The following is a 24,199-nucleotide window of genomic DNA, read 5'->3' as shown; positions in this document are numbered from 1 at the left end:
TACAATGTATGAAAAAAGCTGTTCTGGCATTCGAGTTGTTGTCCGTTTTTTTGTGATTTTGTTTATATGTTGTCGTTGTCTTTTAGATTTCTATATTTCACTTTGACTCTCTCTACACGTTAGACAGACACGTACTTTTCTGCTGTATTGGGCCCTGTTCAACTACTCTGTTTTTATCACACGGTACACTATGCCATGCTTTTTAATCTATGTCGGTTTATGACTCTGTATTTTGGCATTGTTTTGAAATGTATTACAAATGTTGCTGTACTGTACAATCAAAGACAATGGCTGGTTCAAACATTGAATTATTTATATCGGACCGTACTTTTAAAATAACAGTTTCAATCAAACTGCTTTGTGGATAGATTTAAATTCTTAATATTCATGAGAGTACAATGTGTTGTTTATGTGTTAAAACACACGAGGTAGGCGCATGCGATTTGAACGGCAAGGTTAAGATTTTTTTAAAGATTAGATTCTGTCTACATCGGCTGGTCGTTTTTTTCCTACCCTGTAAAGAGTGACATGTATGCTGTTTTCTAAAGCATACATTTTCAATATAGAACTGAAAGCATCAAGGATCTTTTCATAGTTCCTAAGATTCGAAATTTAAATGTCCGAAGAAATTTGTGAATAGAGTTCATACAAATTTCTACGCTTTGTATTTATTCATCAATGCATTTGTATTTATGCGATACGTAATGGAAACTTTCATTCGACTCTGAACTCTTTTCCTGTTAAAGAGCGTCATAAGTAGAATATATCTACTGTCAATCTTGCGTCGCTTATGCAACTCAACTTACCTTTTAGCAGAAATAATAAAAATATTTAAAGTAATGTTTTATTTTAATAAATTATTTTGCAATGTTTTATGAGTCCTTGTTTTGAATAATTACATATATAACCTGTTGATCGAAGGTTTACGTTTGACTGCACGCTACGCCGTGCACAGGTAAACTAACGGAGCACTAGGGACACTGTGTAGGGTATTGATCTAGTAGACCCTCCCTTCCTTGGGATATTTAATTTTTTTTCTTTGTGTACCGGTTTTAAACATTTTTTCATGTACGGAAAAGTATCAATAGATCATTTCACTTTAATGGGTGGATTGCTTTGCTGAGCTTCCAGGGCGTCAAAATCTGGGAAAGAAGCCCTTTTGCAAGCTTGGCTGATTTTCTTATCTGTGCATATTAAATTTACACACACATATACCAAGTGACTAAAGGTTTCGTTTAATTTCATCGGGAATATCGCATTGTGGATATATACGCCAAGAACTTTTAACGGGACTAGCTTAGGGGTGGTTGTCGTTGTTGGTGTGTTTCCTAAACTTCGCAAAAATGGGAAAGGATAAGAAAAGCAATGGTGTGGATATGGAAATTCAAGAAGAGCATGCTGATGGTGTCAGAAAGAGGGAAACTTGGACCAACAAGATCGACTTCTTGCTCGCTTGTATTGGGTTTTCGGTGGGATTAGGAAATGTGTGGCGTTTTCCATACCTTTGCTATAAAAACGGTGGAGGTAAGATTTGTGTGTTTGTGTATATATTTTCATTTTCCTTTAATTAAGAGTCTGTTAATTATTCTACCTTTTCAATATGGGATAACAAATTACATGTTTAGATGAATATATTTTACCAAAAAGACATTTTATTTGTTTTGGGACGCCAACACGTGTTCATACCTAAAATATGTAAATATAACGTGCTGTAGCCTTAAGCAGAATGTCGTATTCAGATGAGGTGCGCGCTGTCCCATAAGTATAAATAATGGGATGTCCAAACAGCGGCCACCGGTCATCCATATTTATACTCTACACATTAGTACATTTGATAGAGAGCAACACTAAAAAGGAGTGAAAGAGGGAAATGCTTTTTAACTAATGACTTCTTGAAAAGCCATATGTTATTAGCAATGTTTTGACGATCCTTTTTGTCGTGACGTATCCGCATTTATTTGTTTTACCTTTTCCATCTAAATCACAGTGGCACGATTGACAACAGAATTCTACCAGTCATGAAAGTTTATCTACATGACGTAAAAATACTGCACCTTAAGTTTTATTGCAGGCGAATTTTATTTTTCTTCCTCAATTGAAAATAGGGTTTAATCAGCAGAGATAAACAAACCGTATAGAGAAAACTTAAAGGTTAACAGGGACAGTCTTCTAGTTCTTCTACAACAGTCTGCATTTCATGGTTACTGGATGATAATAAAGATTGACTGGAAAGCTAAAATACAGAATGCATTTTTATTTGAAACTCTCGTGTTCAATTTTGTTGTAAAGATTTTTCATTTTAGCGCTAATTTTTTCTTTTGAAACATATCTTAATCTTTTTATTTTATTTCTGCACTTGGCAGCCAATAGGATTAAAGCAATATTTCAGTAGGTCAAGCGAGGGATTTCAGTGTCATTTAATACAATCTTGACCTTTTGCACGGTCTCTTTTGCACGACTCGCTGGAGAAACCTTGACTTAAGATCCAGTACTTGTATATGTTTCTTTTGTAAAGTGAGGTTTTTCCCCAACGACCCAGCAAGAATTTGACATCACCACCAAACACAGTATGGGTTCATGGTCGATTGACTACCTTTTCCAAAAGTATTCCACCCAACACCCGTCGTTTATGTTGGGGAACAACCTTTGCTTCGCGGTCTCACGTTTCTCCATTGTCCAGCCTTTGTTCTCTTGTTTGTTATGTCCTTTTTGGTTGGCTATGGAGTGCTTTAAAGCACACATAGAACCCATTTGGATATTAAATGACATCTTAATAGAGCTTGTATACTGCTGCTATATTACAATTTAATGGGCATCTCGTTGGCTTGTTCTATTTGACATGCATACAAGCTATGACATAAAAGTAATGAAATTTGAATTCATGGTTTATTGAAAACGTCTTAAACGAACGTTGTACTATTTTATGATTTTCTAAATGTACTTAAGGATATAAAGTACATTACTACACTGTTTCCTTGGTTTGCCAAAAAAAAAACTTATGTGCTGAATTGCAAAATCATCAAAGTTAACAAATCTCGTAAAATTTTTGCCAGATATATGTACCCATATAAAATATTCAGATCCCCGTTCCAAGTCTGGTTCGATGAATAATATTTGTGTATACAGGGTAAACTTCAGAAGAAACGTGACCTGAGATCGTTAAACATTCGGTCTCGGCTGGAAATTATGAGAGTCATTCGCGCTGTCCATGGGTTGAATAACAATGATGTATGCAGAGGGGGTGTTGATAAGTAAAAGTTGAAAAGACACGAAGTCAAAGGCACGAAGAGAAAAGGCTTGCAATCGCAATCCGTTACGTTTCACAGTTTAACTTTTTTTTTTTAGCCTCATTCGAGGAAGGGTATATTCTAACCGAACATTTTTTTGGCCAACAATTTATGTATCACTTGATATCTAGTGGTGTATATGAACAGCCAGCATTAAAATTGCACGTGATTTTGAGAGTTAATTAAACAAGTTCGTGGGTAAATATTGGGGGTTTTCCTGAGCATATTGGGAACAGTTTGTTTTCAACCCATATATTACGAAAACATAACCCTATAGCATGCGGTGTTCATGTACAACATGCAGTTTTTTATAGAACGATCTAAGAGCCAGTGGAGCAAATGAGAAACTTTTTTGAAGGTGTCTATAAAATTGCGATGAATAGGTAGTATTACTTTCCAGTTGAAAAGTTCACAGACAATTATCGCTGTTTTACAAAACATACTCTTGTATTTCTTTACAAAACTTCTTTAATTTAAGCCCCTTCGATTTAATAGCAGGCGTGTTTAGTCATCTTTCATGTAGTTAAAAGTAGGCTGAATGTGTAATAATCTCCAGGGTAGAAATTTATCCTGCTTTCTTCTATGCGCTGGGGTTAAATTGGTTCTCTTTAAATATTATGGACTTTTCTGAAAAGTAAAATAAAAAGAATATTTTTTTTTGTTATTACGAGGGTTGTCCCAAAATAGCGTAGATAAGTGGCGTTATTCAGTTAATTGAAGACAAAGGAAGATGAAATTTGTGCCACAAAGGGTTCAAGATATTTGCATTCAAATGATGTTTTAAAATCAAATATTGTTTGAGATTAAATTAGTGAAATGAAAGCATGTTAGATCAGAAATTCGACATGCGGCGCAATGTCAAAAACAAAAAGTTAAAATTAACATAATGAAATGAAAATTGCGAGGAAAAGTACTTTTGAATGAAAACATTCAAATAAAACATACATTGATATTTGATAATAATTCTATTAGTTACTCAGAAAATGTTTCGGCTATAACAAAACTTTTAAATATTATATAGCGCGTTTTGTGACAAGTTGAAAAGTTAACTCGTAATAAATGACGATGTCAGCGTTAAAGGCAGCGCAGCAGTAACTGATACAATTTTGTAAAAACCATAAAATAAATCCTAAGCGGCTTTGGAAGTGAATGAAATTAACAAAATCGATAAGAAATGCGTTTTGTGAATAAGTAGTTAAACATCATTGAAAATATTTGAACAAGTATGATGACAATAAATGAAAAAAAGAAACCTCGAACGATATCAATGGACGTCAAAATGCAGAACGACACATTTCGGTAAGACGGACGTTAGACAACAAGTAATACAGGACAAGTTTGGAGGCGACAGATCGTTTGTACGTAATCGTAAAAAAAAACAAACTAGAAATATATGTTGATTGTGCACTCAGGGTACATGTTCAAAGATGATTTTTTTTTCTAAGACATTTTCGGAAATAAAACGTAAATATTATCGTAAAACGATGTGGAGGGTTTAGCAACAACGTAAAACTGGAAATTTTCGACGTCGCACATTGCGCCGCCTGACAAAACTTGTTGTTAATAATTATTTATTTTCTCGAGAAATGAATAAAGTACATATTTGAATTTTTCAGTATTGTTTGCCAAAGGGTCATTTAAGAAAACATATAAGTCTAATGAAATTGCAGTGAACAATTTATAAATTATGTGTCCTGTCTACATTATTTTGGGACAACCCTCGTATATCATAATCCCAAGGGTTAAAACACATAAAAAAGGCAGTGACGTGAACAGAGTTACATGTAAAACAATGAAAGCTTGCATGACTGGGATAGAGGCATGGTCCAGATAAACTGATCGAATGAGTATTAATCTAAGAGTAAATACATCTGAAAACGGGAATGCTATTTGTACCAGAAAACTATTAATGTGACAAAAGGATGGACTAGTATTTGATTAACTTTATTATTCACTGGACAGTTTTTTGCAATGCTGTAATGTGTATTATTTTTTCGCTTAAGATTTTATTTTTGCAGTAAAGATATCGACACAATAGTTTATAGAATTCCTGTATATTGACTATTTTATCAAAGAAATTGTCACTAGGATGTGTATTTTACGATTATTTCAGTGATCCCCCGCCCCCGGTACCAAACCAGAGGGGGTGAATGTTATCGACTTTTATGACCGGTTTATGATTTGCGATATTATTTCTCAGTATTGTTATCTATAAAAATAAGTAACATATTTTTCGCATGTTAGATTTAACATTTGTGAAAATCGAAATGGATGCCAACTCAAATCCAGTTTGCTCATTGATCATGAAACGATCTATTTCGCCATCTGATAATGAATAAAGGGCGAACATATTGAAAATCCTTTTTGCACCTTAACTTTGTGCAGTTTTATTTAACATTATATGGTTAATCTGTCATTTTTGAGTTTCATCTTTAAAGAAAGTCATTTATCACTCCTTCAACATAAAAAGACATGCATCTGATAGTTGTCCATTTGCATTTTAGTCTTATTTGGTCATAAAGAAAAGGATATTTAAGAAAAACAAAACCACATTATAACGAATGAGGGCATTAAAACTTTTAACAGCTTTGCTATCGTTGTGCATCGTCTATGCCACTGCCTAAGTTGGCTGTATTTAAAAATAAAGAAAAAAGACGTGTTTTATACATTTTTATTGAGAAACATTGAGAGAGCTGAAATGCGTTTTACAAAAAGAACTTTAGACAAAACTCATAAATACTCATTATTCGTACATCGAGCCATTTGAAATGCTACTTGTTAAAGATACAAGGATTAGTTAAGTTTCATTGTAAAAAGCAGTCCAGTTTAGGAGTCTGCGAATTGAAGCGTCCTTTCATAAAGTACGGAATGGACATTCACCACCTGCCCAAAACTATAAACCACACCATGTACAATGTACTACAGTAAATGCTTATTATTCTGGGTGATGTGATTATTCGAACAAATTTTTAAAACATACATACCTACCGGCCCTTATTTTAACTCTATGGCGACCTGAAATAGACATATTCTTGGGCTTTATTGGAATTCGGTAAAATGGAGATGTGTAGCTTCCGATATAGAGCTTGTTAGTTCTGGTAACCAAGCTGTGATCATGGACCGGAACACTCCAATCTTGACATACGTCTTTAAATAAATATTACGTTGAAACAGGCCGACATTGATGGATTAGCGAGTCTCTCAAGTTTACTAAGCATATTCAACGGTCTTTGCTCTCATCGGTTGGAACTTGTCAAAGATTTGGCAAATTTTTCTTTTCCATGAAATATCGCCTGATTTAGGTTAGAGTTGAATATCAATAAGCTTGATACATTAGTACAGCTATGACTTGAATCCATCCGGAACGGATGGCCTTGTAGTAAAATTGTTCATTTTACCGGGTGCATGCGAAAATAAAACTCCAAATTGTAGTTTCAAAGCTCTGTGAAACTGACAAAAAGTTTTATTTTCTTCTTCTTGGATTACGCTGATGGAGGAGATTGTCTCGGTATTATTTTCTTATTTACATACACCAAACAGCATATAATATAACCTCCAAAAAATGTTTTTCAATCTGAATCTGATATTGAAATTTGAATAATTCCATTTACCCTGAAGATATAAAAGTTGGCAAACAGTTTTTCTTCTTTAATGCACAAAACAGTATTTAGTGGACAATGTACGTAAAAACCTGAGTTATGTTAAAGATGGTTAATGGACCTTTAAAGAGAAATTTTAATTCCTGGTTTAAGTTCGTTGAATTGGTGGTTATATGACCACAAAGAGCAAAGTTATATGAAAAGTAGGCCCTGCATGCTGTATGCTTGGTTATTTCGTTCCGTTTTATTTTTGCCCTTTTACACTAGCAAACGGTTTAGCCCCGTCTTAAATTCGCCAAGACACAGTCTTGTCAATAGAGACAACTCTGTCTCGTTGTACAATTCATCAAGTCTTAAATTCGCTCGCTGACAACGAGGACGAAAGGGGCGAAAATAAAACGGGGGCGAATATTTCCCTGTATTCAGTACTTCCTTGATGTAGTCGAACGCCTTCCTGAAATAGTAAGCTAGAATGTGTAAAACTCTTTGGCAACAGAGTATGTTACTAACTACTCATCAATGACTGAAATATCACTAGGCTACAGCTGCTGAATGCCCCCCCCCCCCCCCCCCCACAAAAAAAAAAACCCAGGAAGTTTGAAGGCAATGATCTCTCTGAAATACAAAGCACGGGCGTAAATTTCTGTACCAACGTCAGGTTATTTAGGATTGTGTTTCATGAACATCGTTAAGATGTTTCCCAGTTTCGTTATTTTATAGGTCGTTTATTCTATTTATAGCAATGTCCTCAACAGTTTAGCAATTTGATAGATGGGTTATTAAGCTTCCTAAACCAAAATATATACTGTACTGTACCTTACCGTTAACCTTGAGTATTTACATATGTCGTATTTTACTTTTTTGGCATTGTCTTATAATTAATAACTCTACATATTTTTGTACCAAATAAAAAATTCGAAACATGAACAAAATCGGTCTCCTCCAGAATTGTTGGACCGCATTATTTTTCGTTCAATCTCGGAGGAACGGATTTAGCAGCAGAGCTGGAACCCCGATAAAGGGTAAAACAGATCCAAACAGTTATAGTTTGGAAGTTGACATTACATTACTATCGACAGTGGACAACATTTTTGTCTTTAGGTCAACGATCATAATTTGACTTGATAACACGTCAATGACGCATATGACGTAATCAAAACGAAGCGATTGTACTTGCATCATGTACATAATTACTTGAATATTGACTGTTAGGCCGACGAAGCTCCACTTTGATATGTTAATTTGTTTTGCGCAACGAACTTAAAACAAATGCATTCATACATAAAATGATCATATAGTTTTCTTTTTTTATATAAATAGGTTTAGACATTGTAAAAATGGAAAATTCAATAACCATGAAATCATGAAAACGGAAGACTGTAGAACTTATTTAGAAAATATATAATGTAATGCAGTGCAAAAAGCAAATATGCCTTTATTTATGGGAGTTTCCTGAACATACATGTAGATCATAGTTTTTCAGGTCTGTACCCATAGAGTCTGTGATCAAACATTTGCCGTAGGTTTTATTTCATTTAATTTTCATTGACCTTCGTTTCAAAAGAACAAATTATATTTAGGACTATCAACAGAATTTCTTTTTGACAAAATTTATGGTATCTAGGTTGGGGCGAGTTAAATTTGAATACATGGCGCACGGTTAAGAGATTTATCTGATGTCAGTTTGACTCTTCCCTTTTATTCATACGTCGGTGTCTTAGACTAGAAAACTTACGACTTGTGCGAGTCGTTGTATTGGACTAGAAAACTTACGACTCGTGCAAGTCTGTGTCTAAGACTAGAAATCTTACGACTCGTGCAGTCAATATATCTTAGACTAAAAAACTTACGACTCAATATATCTTTGACTAAAAAACTTACGACTCGTGCAGTCAATGTCTTAGACTAGAAAACTTACGACTAATTCGTATATCTATTCAGTCTCGAGATTTATCCCAATGCGCAAGATTTCGATCAAACGATTTATTTATACTTTTTCAATCTCTTTATGTATACATGTATATGTTTTTTAAAGTAAAACCTTAAGTCGCAAATTCTTTTGTAACTCGCAGCCGAGGTTAATGAGCCTATCCCTGACATCGCCCTTGGATGTTGACAATGCAAACTATAGTCTATAGTATAGACAGGCATAGACATAAACCCGAGCTTTCCACATTTTATCTTCTAATTTAACAGAATTAAGAATCAAGTTTCATTGTTGGATTTTCGAAAAAATGTTAATTGCTGTGTTACAACGCACTTTGAAAAATTACGCACTTTGAATTTTTGTTCAAAGTGTGTAATTTTTGGGAGTTGATTTTAATCAACTCTCCTCTGCACTTACTCGGGCAAAGCTAAAGTGAAACAGTGTTTAGACCTAAGCACAAATCAATACCGCTAACAACGCTTAGTTCTTGAAAATAATCGATAAATTCGATGCTATGTATTCTGAAGCATTGTTTTTCAAGAAAACTTATTCATTAATACCATGAAAATAGTAAGATTTTAAATTGTACAAACAATTTAGATATTTTTTAAAGTTGTATGTATTCCTACGCTAGAGTTCAATGTAGTCTCGTTCAACCAGACGCTTGGCTGTCTCCGTTAATATCCAACACAACAGAGCCTATCTTGCTTGTCGGAGATAAACGGAGACAGTCGAGCGTTTGGTTGAACAAGACAAGAGTTATATCTTGCCTGGATCCATACAAATTCTTAGAAATATTTCGATTACTGATACTACTTGCCATGCAAAATCACATATCGTTGATTTTGAATAAATGATAATCGATAAAATCAACTCCCGTCAGTACTTCAGTACTTTGATTTCAAAGTGCGTTGCTTCACTGCTGTCGTGATTTGAGCAGCCGAAGCTCAAACAGAGAACCTATAAAGCAAAATAAGATCTACTGCAACTGAGCTACTGTTGCCAATTTTTTTTTAAATAAATTACTCAGTACGTCAAATCTAAGTTCAAAATTTATTTATGTTACACAATACGAACTAAATACTAAATACAGCGCGTTGTTCCATTTCTAGAGAGTTCCCCTCAGACATTTGTCATTGCTTTGAAAGGAGACCAGTACAATGCATTTACTCGTTGCATAAAATTTAGTTAAGTTATCAGAGACAAATGAAATTATAGCCATTCATACAAAAGTTTTAGTCAATAGAAGAATTACCAAAAGTAATATGAAAACAACAAAATCTTTCGCATGTTGATAGCAATAGTTGTTGACGAGTTCTTGCAGGTCACTGTAAATACAGTAGTGCCCTACTTAAGATGAACTGTTGCTCTTTGAATAGTCCCTGGTAGTCTTTTAAAAAAGCAATCGGCGGCGCATTTTCATTGTCACTGGTTATGCCCTGAATATCATTCTTATGCTATTAACCCACTCCGCCCTCTCAAATTTCGTTTGTACAGCATACTCGTGATTTTTTTTTTTGGTCAAATGTATATTTAAACAAAGGTGGTATTTCAGATGTACCTATCGCATGCAGTTCAAAAGCTGGACTTATTTAAAATAAAACGTTTATACGTTGCAAAATCGGAAAAAATATCATATACAGAATGTCATGGTACTGCATGGTTCTTTCTTCTCTTTTGAACAATATTCTCTGGATATAATTGCTTGCAGAAGAATAAAGCTAGTTACGCGCCAGTAAATAATGACAATATCTGTCTGGGTTTGCAAATACAGAGAAAACACAAAACCTAGCAAAGAAAGATGAATGTGATTTTGATAAGATTAAAGAAAACAACCGATATTGATGTATCAAAAGAATTAATGTTTCAGTTCCACTTCACCCCACCGATTCTTCATTGAATCGCTTATTTTTTGGATGAACTATGAAAATGTGTCTTTATCTGCAGGTGGCAGAGTCCTAATGTCATACTCTACTTTGGTCAATAAAGAAAATAGTCCTGTATTTTAGATTTTCGAACATACTTTTAAAGATACTTTTCACTCGATACCTGTTTTGTTAAATGACCTGTTTTTTGGTTATTGACATAAATTGCAAACACACTGGATCATACTTATAAACATATTATCCTATTTGATGAATTGATTTTGAGCATGAATATAACCAATTAGCAAAGACTATTTTAAAGGTTCTCCTTTTTCTGCAGGTGCTTTCCTCATTCCGTACTTTATATTGGTCATCATTGGAGGCGTGCCCCTGTTCTTCCTGGAATGCTCGGTGGGACAGTTTATGGGCGTGTCCGGGTTCAGGGCCTGGTCTATCTGTCCCTTGTTTCAAGGTCAGTAATCTTAACCTCTTTATCTGTTTTTCGTTTGCAATCCAATGAATATGTATACTTGGCTTTAGTTCATTGTTTCATGGTATCGTACAAAGTACTAATACCGGTATTGTTTTAAGTTTTTTGAAATTGACCAGAAAAGGAGAAAAATAAAAGTTTAAGAAATAGCGGACAAATGTAAAAACGGATTTTTATAATGGCAGTTCTTTTACAAACCTGATTTTCTAAAATTCTTTGTATCATTTGACCCAGGAATTTTGTCCAACTTAATGATAATTAAAGGATTTGCATTTGACAGAACGTGTGTATTGTAAAAGTATTAAGTTAAAGAAATAAACACAATTTTCATTATAATAAGTAAGAATAATTTTTGAAAATATATAATTGCTTTTAAATATTGTTAATTTTTTTAAAGATAATTTTAATATGTTTTCAGGCATTGGAATATCTTCCACAATAGTTGTCTTCTTCCTGAACTGTTATTACAACATTATTCTCTGCTGGTCCTTCTACTACATGTTTAGTTCCTTCGCCCTTGAGCTTCCATGGGTATCATGTGGAAATAGTTGGAATTCGAAATATTGTACCGACTTCTCAAGCGAAGCGGCTGAAAGCCCGTTTGTCAAAAATATCTCCAGCATGGACAACTTTCAAAAACTTGTCTGTAGCAATGCGACAGAAACGTATTATGCGATTTTCAACGAGAGTGGGACCATCCGTAACGAAAGCTATTCGACTGCTTGTGTGCCAAGCCATTTACGATTGGATTCCGTACAAGAGTTCTGGGAGTAAGTCTTTCACTAAGAGAGAGAGAGAGAGAAGAGAGAGAGAGAGAGAGAGAGAGAGAGAGAGAGAGAGAGAGAGAGAGAGAGAGAGAGAGAGAGAGTCCTCTTTTGAGCAACAAGCTTGATCCAATTTCTTAGAATTTATCCAAGTTCTGCATGATTTAATTTTGAATTTCTATTTATTGCAGAAATAAAGTCCTCAATATATCTGATGGAATCGAACCTGAGAATATGGGTGAGATCAAATGGGATTTGGCCTTGACCTTACTATTTGCGTGGGTGGTTGTTTACTGTTGCATCTGCAAAGGCATCAAGTCTTCAGGAAAGGTATTCATAGACCGAACATTTTTTAGCATCCACTCGATGTATTGTTGAATTGAATTCAATGAATTCGTATTGTTTTTGTTGTTCTTGTCGGGGTTGCAGGTATTCACATCAGTCGCAAACCACTTGAACCATGAATATTTGTTTAAATCATATCATCGTATCTTATAAATTTTGATTTTTTTTTCACCTAGAGTTGAACTTGTTATAACCCGAGGAACTTACTTTATATAGAATTTAATGTTCCTGAAAATATACAATGCTTTGTTAAACTATACAGATAGCGTTTCTGGAAGTGTTGTCATTAAAAGACTGTATTAATCTTTTTTGATCCGGACGCTATTATAGTGCGATGTACCTTGAAGTCCTCCAATTTTGCGATTTATCCAAAGACAGGGGTTTCTTGGTGTTGGCAGATTTGCTGCTTGGTATATTTCTGTATGAATGTGTGTTTCCATAGCCAACAAGTCTGACTATTTCAGGTGATGTACATCACGGCAACATCTCCATATCTCTTTATGTTAGCTCTCCTCATCAGAAACTGCTTATTGCCGGGTGCAAGGACCGGAATTCTGTTTTATTTAACTCCAGACTGGAGTAGACTGAACGATTTAGAGGTAAACTTTTATATTGAATCTTGTAAACTAGATACTGAGGAAGATTTTCTTTCTTTTTCTCGTTTTAATTAGGTCATGTATGTGACTGCTACTTCGCCATATTTGTTCATGGCGGCGTTGCTTATCCGGAACGCTCTTCTTCCGGGCTCCCTGAATGGGGTCATCTTCTATTTAAAGCCAGATCTCTCAAAACTGAACGACATGGAGGTAGATCTTGTTGTTATGGCAACAGTAACACCTTGTATATGAAACAATGGTCACTGGCCACAGTTAAACACGAAATTTACAAATTTACATGCACTAACATTTTATAAGGTTTGCTTTTTTTAAATAGAACAAGGCTTAAACTAGTTTCTTATAATCAGCAATAAGAACAAATAAAACGTGACGAACAGCTTATGACTATTAAAAAATAAAAAGAAAGTGGTGTTTATGCAAAGTAAATTCTTTATTCACATATTCAGCTATATAAGGCTTTTAATCAAATACAAAACATTATGTTAACATAAGGAGAAAATGATAGTTCTATCTTTGTGTATTGACTATGTAGATGCTTATAAAGAGTGTACAATGCAGATCCAGTTTAGATCATTTTACAGTCCTGCAGGAATGTTCATGAATTTTACCTATAAAGACATGACCTAAGTCTGTCAGGTATGACTTAAAAAAACGTTAGCAACATCCTTAGATCAATAATGTAATTCGATGGTAACTTAGGAAAATCTAAGTTAGGATATTCTAACCTATTAAAATCATTCTTATTTTTCACATCAATTCGTTCAGATAAAATTTGAGTGACTTGTTAAGGATAAATCATTACCTTAACATTTTGCCAGAGAAAATTACAGGTATCTATAACACGATAGACCTAAACCCAGTAATTTTAAATCTATTTACTTAGACATACCGGTATTTCAGTGAACAGTAACAAAAACCCAGAAATCCAAATAACTATTACCGGGTATTTTTGTTGGTATGGAAAATATATATCAGGGCGGCTTACAAGCAGATATTATTATTCTTTAAACAACAATTATTCGTGTGTATTCTTTGAGTGTAAATCAACATTTGATACTTTTGTCATTCAAGTAACACATATGCACACGCTTTTCATTAAAAACGTTACACGTACAAAAATAACCAATTACCCTTAAATCTGCAATATATAGAATACACGTACAGGTTAAATAAGAAATAAGTTGTAATCGATCTCGAAAATACATTACGAATTTTTTAAAGATTATTTTTCAGAATGAGGTGATAAAAATTAAGAATGATCATGCATTACTCTTATATAAACCGATGTAGATTTACCCTTTAAGCCAAGGACATTTGAATATATTTTACCTATACTAGTATTAGTAGTAATCAAAACAATGAATGTAACTTATTTAGTGTATATATTTGGAATAAAAGAATAATTTTCTTTTGCCAAACAGAGACAGTATTTGCAAAAAAAACACCAAAAAAGAAATTGTTTAATTTGTTAGCTCCCATGAAGGTGCGGGGTTCGGGTTCTCTCTCCACATAGATTATGTTAAAACAAACGTACAAGATAGAATAATTACTATGTCCCCCTCCCGGATTAAGAATTGGATGTTTGTCGGAAATGCCGAAGCTGTAAAAAAGATTGTTCTATTTACCGGTCTTAACAAAAATCCAAAGATTCCCAAAACATGATTTTATAACCTTTTAAGAAGAGCTTCGAGAAACATACTTTAGACTAAGACGTATCCTAAGACGTACTAAGGACGTACCATAGTTCTAAACTTTGTGAACATCATGCCTACTGGACGTGAAATATTATACAAATATTGACTGGGGTTGCGGGCAACATTGATTATATTAGCCCCCGAGGGACGAAATATTGCCCGACGCGAAGCGGAGGGCAATATTTTCGTCCCAAGGGGGCTAATATAATCAATGTTGCCCGAAAACACAGTCAACATTTGTTTTGTTATATGAAGAAACAAACCAAAATTAAGAAAGTAATTGAAAACAGATCGCTGTAATTTTCTCGGCTCAACAAAGAACTCACGAATTCAATTCTGTGCAAAGTTCATTTCCAAAATATCCTCAGCATCAAACGGTCACTGGTGATATTCCGCCGACAGAAAGAATTAATAGCGAGCGCAGCTCGCCGGCGCGCAGCGCCGGCGAGCGAAGCGAGCTCTAAGAACCAGTGTGCGCGGGAAAAAGAACGAGCTAAACCTACAGTTCATCAAACAAAATTTTTTGTCTACATCCCATAATGCTCTCTAATGTTTTCACCCGTGGTGCTATGCCAAAAATGGCCGACTTTTAACTCGTAATTTACAGTGACTTAAAGTTTGAAGACACGTTTTGATTACCGCATATGCTTTGGCGAGACTCAAAAGATTTGTTACATGCTTCCATACCTCCGTATTGAGTCGAGAAACGTAAACAAAGACGAACAAAATCATGGATGACGTCACAGTGCACTCGCGCTATATTTCCCGCGATAAATTTAGAGGTGGATCAAACATCTGTAATGCGTGTACTAGTTATTTCAGTAAAGACTGCGATACCTGCCTCTTTGACGTATGATTTGTTTTTAATCGTTTTTAATATAGAGATTTTATGTATATATATTAGCAAGAGTCATACTTTACTGGCATATCGATCCATTTTTAAGCTAATTGTGCATGCATGAGTAGGGAGGAAATAAACAATAGGACATTTTGAAATAAATAAAAAGGAATAAAATGAAAAAATAAACAGTTTAAAAAAATTATGTAGATATTGCATATAGTCAGACCATTAAATTTAAAAGTGGGGAATTTCACATCTACAAACAGGGACCAGAGTCTCTCTCTCTCTCTCTCTCTCTCTCTCTCTCTCTCTCTCTCTTCTCTCTCTCTCTCTCTCTCGGGGTAGGGGGTTGCGTGGTATGTATCATAACCATTAAAATTAATACCTTAAGCATACTTATTGTAGAGCAATACTCTCAAAAATTCTTTAACGTTCGTTGATACCTAAATAACACTAGGTTGACAATGATGCAAGGCATTTGTAATTCTTGCTGCGCTGGCCAGAACGGTAGCACCGTAAAACATATTATACAGATGTACCTGATTTTACTTCACAGTAATTCGCAAATCCTTATATCCGTTATGATAGCAAACCGTTGCATTGCGCGTCCATTGTTTACTTGCCTTGACTGACTGTCTATTATGACGTCACCTTGTTTTGGAGTCGTGAAGAGTTATTTACGTCATCGTTTGCGAATCAACTAATCAGAGGCGATTATTTGAAATAGAGGGAATGTTCTCTAGTTATTATTCCTAGCCGGTCAATATCAAAAAAATATTGACCAGTCAATATTTTTCGGACGAGCTAATATTACAATTATTGACTAATCGTCTATATAGAGTTATATAGTGAGAATATACTACTGAATATAACAATGTGAAGTATTTTACGATGGAATAACACACCTCGAAATAGTCACTTAACAGTAAATTATTTGCTTATGAAGATACAACTATAAATAAACTGTACATATGTCAAATAAGCGAAAAATTTGCAGATTGGAGATAAAAATTGAATATCTAAAAAATTCAGTTCAGTAAGAAAAAAACAAAAGCCCCTTCGCGTTTCGAACTCAAGTTGTACGGATCACAAGCCTGACACTTTATCCACTCGGCTATTCAGTATGTTACATGTTAACATCGATAAAATCCTTTTAATAAAACGAAATGTCGTTTCGATCAGAGGTCAGCCATTTTGTGACGACTTAAACAGTCCCAGTGTCTCATTTTCAATTTAAATTGTCGATGAATTGTGGATAATTATCATTTGAATGGTTCTAAATTTCACTGTTGGGGTTTCCGAATTGTTAATTATTCGCGTGACAGCATATCATTGGGTCAATAGGTTGGATCCCCGTGAGGGATAACAGCTGGATCTGCGCGAGTTTATACTCTGGTGTTAACTGCAATTTCACTTTTTACGTTTGTTTAGTTTTCCAATAACATTAAAAAAATTCATTTATATGTTTTATATATACCGGAATATATTTGCTTCGCTTAAACGTCAGATCTGCTAATTAATAATAGATAAAAATGAGAAACCCAGCAAAAATTTATTGTCATAATCTCCATGCAGATTGAGTTTTTATGTTATTTTGAATTTTTCATTATAACATGCTGCATCTTTATTAAAGAATTTCACATTTTTAGGTATGGGTTGATGCGGGAACTCAAATTTTCTTCTCGTATTCAATTGCCATTGGTGCCCTAACAGCGCTTGGAAGTTACAACAAGTTCAATCATAATTCCTACAGGTAACACCTCTCTCTCTCTCTCTCTCTCTCTCTCTCTCTCTCTCTCTCTCTCTCTCTCTCTCTCTCTCTCTCTCTCTCTCTCTCTCTCTCTCTCTCTCTCTGTGGCATGCATTTACAGCAAACAGCAAATATACAAATGAATACACAGCCATGTTATTTTCCAGGGACTGTATCATTTTTGCCTGTGCAAATAGTGGCACGAGTTTCTTCGCTGGATTCATCATTTTTACCATTCTAGGACATATGGCGGAGGTCCAAGGGGTGGACATCAAGGACGTGGCGGCTGGGGGTAGGTCCACACGTTTACTGTTATAATCTGTGCCCTAATGTTTACTCTGCATGGTTAGATTCTTAAAAACTTTTATATAAAAAGATGTTTTTGTCAAGTAAACCATGACGACTGGGTTTCTTTTAATGTTGTATTTTGGTTTTTGTTTTGTTTTTGTTTTTTGTTTTTTTTAGTAAGATTGGTTTATACGGTTTATCGCTGACAGTGTTTGTATTTAGATCCAGTCATTTCATATCGGTAGTGGATTCTATATAGCTATCAAACGTACATTGTAACTTAGTTGCAAGTGTATCAAGGTTCATGATGATTGGACGTATTTGTTTATGGAGGCTGAATGGTCAACAAATTAACCATCCGATCTTCCTAAAATGTTCAGATATGATTTGTTTAGCCATAAACTATCAGTTGGTAAAGGAAAAATCCATACATTTTACCTTTTAAATTTTCGTATTTTTTCTATATTTGTATTTAGATTTCTTCTAAAGTCTAAAAATGGCTACGAACATCGAGCCCTCTTAAGAAAGTATAAGATAGAAGCTTACTGTACTTCGTTATTGCTATGTTTTGGCACTGGGTTCTGATGGCTAGCATCTATTGTTCAGGTCCAGGACTAGCGTTCATTGCCTACCCTAAAGCCGTGTCTCTTATGCCGGGGGCACCGATATGGGCCATCCTCTTCTTCCTGATGTTGATTCTGTTAGGACTGGACAGTCAGGTGAGAGCCTATCATATATGGAAGCGGAGGTTCAATTAAGTCTTTTGTTGTAATAATGTGTATGCACATAGAATTACTCAAATGTGGAATTCAGTATTTTTTTTTCAATCTGCTGGTTACAGTTTGTGGGTGTTGAAGGCGTCATTTCTGCCGTGGTCGACCAATGGCCGAACCTGTTACGAAGGGGTTACAGAAAGGAAATCTTCATCGGGATTGTCTGTATATTAAACTTCTTTATTGGACTTTCCATGGTTTCGCGGGTAAGTTGTTATGGAGAAAATTACTACCTTCGACACAATTTTAATTCTGCTAAAGGTTCCAAAGACAGTAAAGTATCTTAGATCACCTGTAGTTTTACTTTTTCTAACCAATTTAACACATCGTTTGTAGGGCGGAATGTACGTCTTCCAACTGTTTGACTACTATTCAGGGAGTAAAATCATTCTCTTCATTGCATTCTTCGAGTGCATTGCCATTGCATGGATATACGGTAAGATCTCCATCTCCCTCTCCCTCTCTTCTCTCTCGGTGTGTGTGTGTGTGTGAGTGTGTGTGTGTCTGTGTGTGTGTATATATATATATATATATATATATATATATATATATATATATATATATATATATATATATATATATAATAAAAAACTTTTAAAACACTGTATATATATATACACACATGAAGAACTGCAATCCATGCTGATAACAGTATAAATACAACAACAACAACAACAACGATACAACCAGAATCAAATTGTAATTATCTATCATAAGTACAATGAAACTCTGATATTACCTAAATCGCAGTCTTCAAACATTAAAATGCTTCAGTTGAAATGAAACGTTGGTTTCTCGTAAAAAAGGACACACGGAAATGACATTATTTTTCCACTTCGTTTTCAAACATCTCTGCTGTAAAATCCACGATATTATCTTTAAATGTTGGATCCCTACTCAAACCCATTTCTTCTGCTCCGCTTTTGTCACCATTACTGCAACCTTCCCTCAGTTTTGCAAAGAAATATCCCACGATTCCAGCTAAGATTATCGCCATCAGAATGCTCGTGAAGATCAAGGCATCCTGCCACATACTGTAAATTCCTAATTAAACACGAGGAATTAATATCCGCGTAAAATCGCGAGAAGCATCCTTCGCGGATTTTAAAATCTCGCCATTATTTTCTGAGAGATGAAACCTATAAGAAATAAGGAGAAAATTTCAACGTTCGCGATTTTATATTCTCGCGATTTGATACAAATCAGCGGGATCGCGGAATTAAGTACTCGCGTAATATAAGGAATTTACAGTAGTGAATTCTCCGTCTCCAACTACGTCGTTTCTTGAGCCTGTGGTTGTGTCGCGCAATCCATTAATGTAAAACTTGCCACTTTGTCCATTAAAATGTCCAAATACATGCATTGATAGTGGTCCTGCTGAACAGAATGGCAAAGCCAAAGCAGAGCAAAGGGCAGAAGACAGACAGCGCTTCATTTTTGCTTCATCCAATTTGCGTGGATGCAAGGCGATTGTGACTTAATGGCATTATGACGTTCGTTTCACGTCCTCATGTCAATCATAATTTTTTTTTGTGCTTGCGTAGCATTCTAGAACTGATTTACTTGTTTAGTTTTGATTTAACAAATAGTTTATTTCCTCCAAAAACCTTTTAAAATTGTCTTAAGTCTTGAAAGCTTGTTTCCGAATAGTATTTGTTCAAGCACTTTATCTATCAATTTTTATTTTACATCTACACATTCATCATTTCATTAATCTCCCAGTTGACTATAAAGTGACATGCAAAATACTGTGCTAAACAATGCAATACTTTGCTATAAGATTTGATAAAACTTTCTGCATACTGGTCAGTGTTCCATAAAATTTCATAACCAAGCAAAAAAAAACCCCATAAAAAAACCGACAAACAGCAAAAAAACATTTCACTCTTCTTCTACACGGCTCCCGATATTGAGAGGGTAAATACTTGTTTCAAATGCGCATTTAAATCTAAATTCTGTCCTAAAAATTGATATGGAATGTTTTTCTATTTTGTTACAAAGGCGATTTTATGGTTTCAATGCTATGAATTTTCGATGCTACATGTATGCTGATAGATTCGTCTGTGATTTCAATTCTATGCTTTATTTTGTCGCATTATGTGCTATGTTGTATGGCGGCATATCTCTGCCCCTTGTGTGCAAGTTATTTTTCCATCAAATATGTCGACATGCAAGATAAATATGTTGACATGAAAGATAAATATGTTGACATGCAACATAATTATATTGACATGCAAGAAAATTGCAATCAAAAAAGAATTTTGACAAATCGCAAAAATCCCAAATATCATCCACATGTGACAAACAAGATGCTAGATGCTACTTATTTATGTCGACATGCAACTTATTCATGTTTACATGCGAGATAAATATGTTGACATGCAACTCATTTATGTCGACATGCAACTTATTTATGCTAACATGCATTTTCTTTATTTCGACATGCAACTTATTTATGTCGACATGCAACTTAGTTATATTTACATGCAAGATAAATATGTTGACATGCAAGGTATTTATGTCGACATGCAACTCAGTTATGTTGACATGCAACTTATAAGTTGCATGTCAACATATTTATCTCGCATGTGAACATAACTAAGTTGCATGTCAACATAGTTATCTTGCATGTCAACATAACTAAGTTGCATGTTGACATATATAAGTAGCATGTGAACAAAAATAAGTTGCATGTCGACATAAATAAGTAGCATTTGAACATAACTAAGTTGCATGTTGACATAAATAATTGCATGTCGACATAAATAGGAAGCATCTAGCATTTTGGTTGTCACGTGTGGGTGATATTTTTTATAATTCTCATTTCATAGCAATTTTCTTGCATGTCTTTATACTTATGTTGCATGTTGACATATATATCTTGCATTTAACATATTTATCTTTCATGTCGACATATTTGATAGAAAAATATCTTGCACACAAAGGACAGAGATATGCCACCATAGATATGCCACTATAGTGTTGCTTTAAAAAGTTTTCTTGTGTTTAATGAACTCGTTGTAACGTGTAAAAATATCTCATTATAACAAAAAAAAACAACCTTATATTGTAAATGGAATCTATGTTAGTTAAAATGAGAAACACACGAATTCGTTTTCACAAGATAATATCTATAACGAATTAAACTTCCTTAAACCTTCTTAAAACCATTTGGACCAGATTATATACCCCGGTAGTTACAGTCTTTGAATTTAATGGAAATCTTTTCTCGATTTCTACATATCTACTTTCATCTTCCTGTTTAGGAGTGAGGCGCTTCTATGACAACCTTGAGATGATGCTTGGGTTCCGAATCAACCCCTACATGATGGTATCCTGGACCGTTCTCTCGCCTATTTTCTGTATGGTATGTTATCATTTCGGAGAAATTTAAATGACTTCAAACCGAAACCACCCATAATTATATGTAAAGTAACTTTGGGGGAAAAACCGAATGGGGTACTTGATTTAGCTGAAAAAGGTGTTCATAAAGTTAACTTACTGGTCGGCGATCTTTTGAATTTTTTCATGACACCGAAATATACTTCTTAAAGGTATAGCTTCAACTACAAACTCTCCATGACCTTAATGTATGATTAAAAGAATATCAGTCGCTGTTTCTTTAAACTGGTTGATGCAAATCGCAATTGGTAACTTTGAACACCTGGTTACCATGTAGTCATTTTTTTCGTTTCTTTTCCCCCTATCCCCCTATATATAAATACTAATTACTTTGTGTTTCCAGTGTGTCTTTATCATGAGTGTGGTCAACTACTCTGAACTAGACTACAAGAGACCCACAAAGCCACTCTACAAGTTCCCCACCTGGGCAGTGGGGATTGGCTGGGGCATGGCTGCCTTTGCTGCCATCTGGATTCCTCTGATGATTTTGTATCGATTCTACGAGAGGGGCATATCAAGAGAAGTAAAGACTTTTACAATTTCTAGTTACATGTATATTAATATCTATTCTATGGTAATAGTAATATGTTGGTACATTTTAAAAAAAAATTATCTTTAGAAAGTTATATGGATTTATAACAAAGGCAAACAAGATACCGCTACCTTAAGTATGTTTTAGATTTATTAAAAAAGAAAGATTATATTTATTGACACCTGATAAAATTTCGTCTAGTTTCTAAACATTGAACATTTTCTTTTTTAAAGACAATCACCTATTTGATAACCCCACAAGGACTGAAGAACCATCAACTTCGCCCTCAGGATAAAAAGGAAGGGACCTCTGCCGACAAATACCGCACCTCCAACCCCCCGCCCTACCAGGAGAAGGGCACTGCTAATGAAGGATTCCAATCCAACTCTACGCTCGACAACACCAAGTTATAAACTCAGAAGCCTTTAGTTTCATAACTACGTGTAAATAAATGTATATTGGTGTTCATACAACTAACAATTGCTCAGATTTTTTTTATACAAATTATATATTTTTATAGTAACACTATGATATTGAAGATTTTATTTGTATTAAATTACATTCCATTTATGACTGGTATGTACAATTTTTAAGTTCAAAGTGTAATGATAATTGATCTATCATGGTTATTAATTAATTTTTTTTGTATAATGAAAAAATTTTGTACTGTACTATTTAGGTTTATTAAAGTTTCTGAAATCCTATCAAATAACAATGTAGCATGTCAAGGAATAAATGGATTGAAGTATTATATCCATATCATATAAACTAATTAATATTATTTGAAAATATCTATCCTTGATGTATCAATTTAAAAAAAAACATTCTTTAAAAAAAAGATACTCTTTAGGCATTCCGACTGTATTTTTTGTATAAAACTTTAAATTACAGAAAATCTTCATACATTCTAAGGGCATTAATTAATGTCTGACGCATTACCAAGTAAATCACTGAAAAATGAGCAGCCTTAAAAACTTTTTCATCCTGAGTAGGATATATGTCCCAAAATCGCATAATTTACAACTTACAAATTTGTAAAATTTTATCCAGAAAGCAAAAATATAAAACAAGCACCATCTATTTCTATATGGGGTTCCTGAACTCTGGTTATGTGGTTATAATGTAACCAAAAGGTTGCTGGGTTGAAATCTTTATCCACTGTGGATGCTTGGTGTTAAATAAAGGATTTGTCTCTTATCCACTTGTCACCTCAAGGCTTTATGCAATATATTATATGTAGTAAGCTTAATTTTTCCCTGTTCTATCTTCAAATGTATATTGTTGTAGAATTGTAGCTCTGCAGGGAAATTCGGGTAATATGTTCTGAAAACCCCTCAAATTTTTCTGTTGAAATACATTTCTGCAGTAACAGTTTACCTGTTCTTTTAAATCCTAGCAATAATATATTTGTTTTTCATGTATTAAAATATGGATTTGTTTGCATATCTATTGTATAGGTTGTAGAAATATACATACAGGGATAATGTAGATGAGAAAGTTTATATTTTAGCACAATTTTTAATAATAATATACTCTTTTTGTAATAAAATTTGTTTTTTATGGAGGCTTTTATGTTTCGTTTTTATTTTCATTTCATTCTTACAGATATTAATCAGCTTGACAACTACATTTCATAACATCAACTTCTCTAATACATTAGTATAAGTAGCATAAATGCCTACACAAAATTGTCAGTTCACATTTTGGTTGGATCTTAAATAACTTGTTGTGATAAATAACTTGTCATATCACAACAAATGATGTCTTGACATCTTCTCCAGAAGTTTGTTTGGGTGCATCTCACCAATGGACAAAAGAACTTATGTCGAAAAGTTAAACTTCCAATCATTTTATTAAATATAATTCAATGCCGATTCTATAAAAATTAGTTTACAACTTTCCTCATTTATATACCAGAGCACACATTCATCTGTGTCGGTGTGAAAAGAATAAGAAGAACCAGGTAAAACTATTCCTTCTAATATATAAATCGATTTATACATCAAGACTTAGTTTTATTCAAAC

General features: G+C 34.2%; 1 protein-coding gene across 2 annotated transcripts; it reads left to right on the top strand.

Annotated features, from left to right (window-relative positions):
* The first annotated feature begins 940 nt into the window (after positions 1-940).
* Positions 941-23,739, top strand: LOC128157163 (sodium- and chloride-dependent taurine transporter-like). Of its 2 annotated transcripts, none has more exons than XM_052819585.1 (13): positions 941-1,524; positions 11,019-11,150; positions 11,587-11,938; positions 12,124-12,262; positions 12,949-13,083; positions 17,079-17,182; positions 17,347-17,471; positions 18,074-18,186; positions 18,309-18,446; positions 18,577-18,676; positions 21,507-21,607; positions 21,986-22,165; positions 22,408-23,739. In XM_052819585.1, exons 1-13 carry the CDS (start codon positions 1,344-1,346, stop codon positions 22,585-22,587), a joined length of 1,980 nt encoding a protein of 659 aa, XP_052675545.1. In that variant the 5' UTR covers positions 941-1,343; the 3' UTR covers positions 22,588-23,739. The 2 variants fall into 2 exon arrangements, with proteins under 2 accessions (XP_052675545.1, XP_052675544.1); XM_052819584.1 differs by lacking the exon at positions 12,949-13,083 and adding an exon at positions 12,742-12,876 and having other exon boundaries at positions 942-1,524.
* Positions 23,740-24,199: the final 460 nt, after the last annotated feature.

The sequence above is a fragment of the Crassostrea angulata genome, chromosome 7, assembly GCF_025612915.1.
Source record: "Crassostrea angulata isolate pt1a10 chromosome 7, ASM2561291v2, whole genome shotgun sequence".
Taxonomy (NCBI): domain Eukaryota; kingdom Metazoa; phylum Mollusca; class Bivalvia; order Ostreida; family Ostreidae; genus Magallana; species Magallana angulata.
The sequence above is the reverse complement of the archived record's forward strand: the minus strand, read 5'-3'. Positions and strand labels throughout refer to the sequence as shown.

What these genes read in the sequence shown, in the direction of transcription:
- LOC128157163 (XM_052819585.1), top strand. Translation starts at nt 1,344, where the DNA reads ATGGGAAAGGATAAGAAAAGCAATGGTGTGGATATGGAAATTCAAGAA. An exon ending in TCCGTACAAGAGTTCTGGGA is followed by an intron (nt 11,939 to 12,123) that starts GTAAGTCTTTCA and finishes TATTTATTGCAG; the next exon opens with AAATAAAGTCCTCAATATAT. An exon ending in GCATCAAGTCTTCAGGAAAG is followed by an intron (nt 12,263 to 12,948) that starts GTATTCATAGAC and finishes CGTTTTAATTAG; the next exon opens with GTCATGTATGTGACTGCTAC.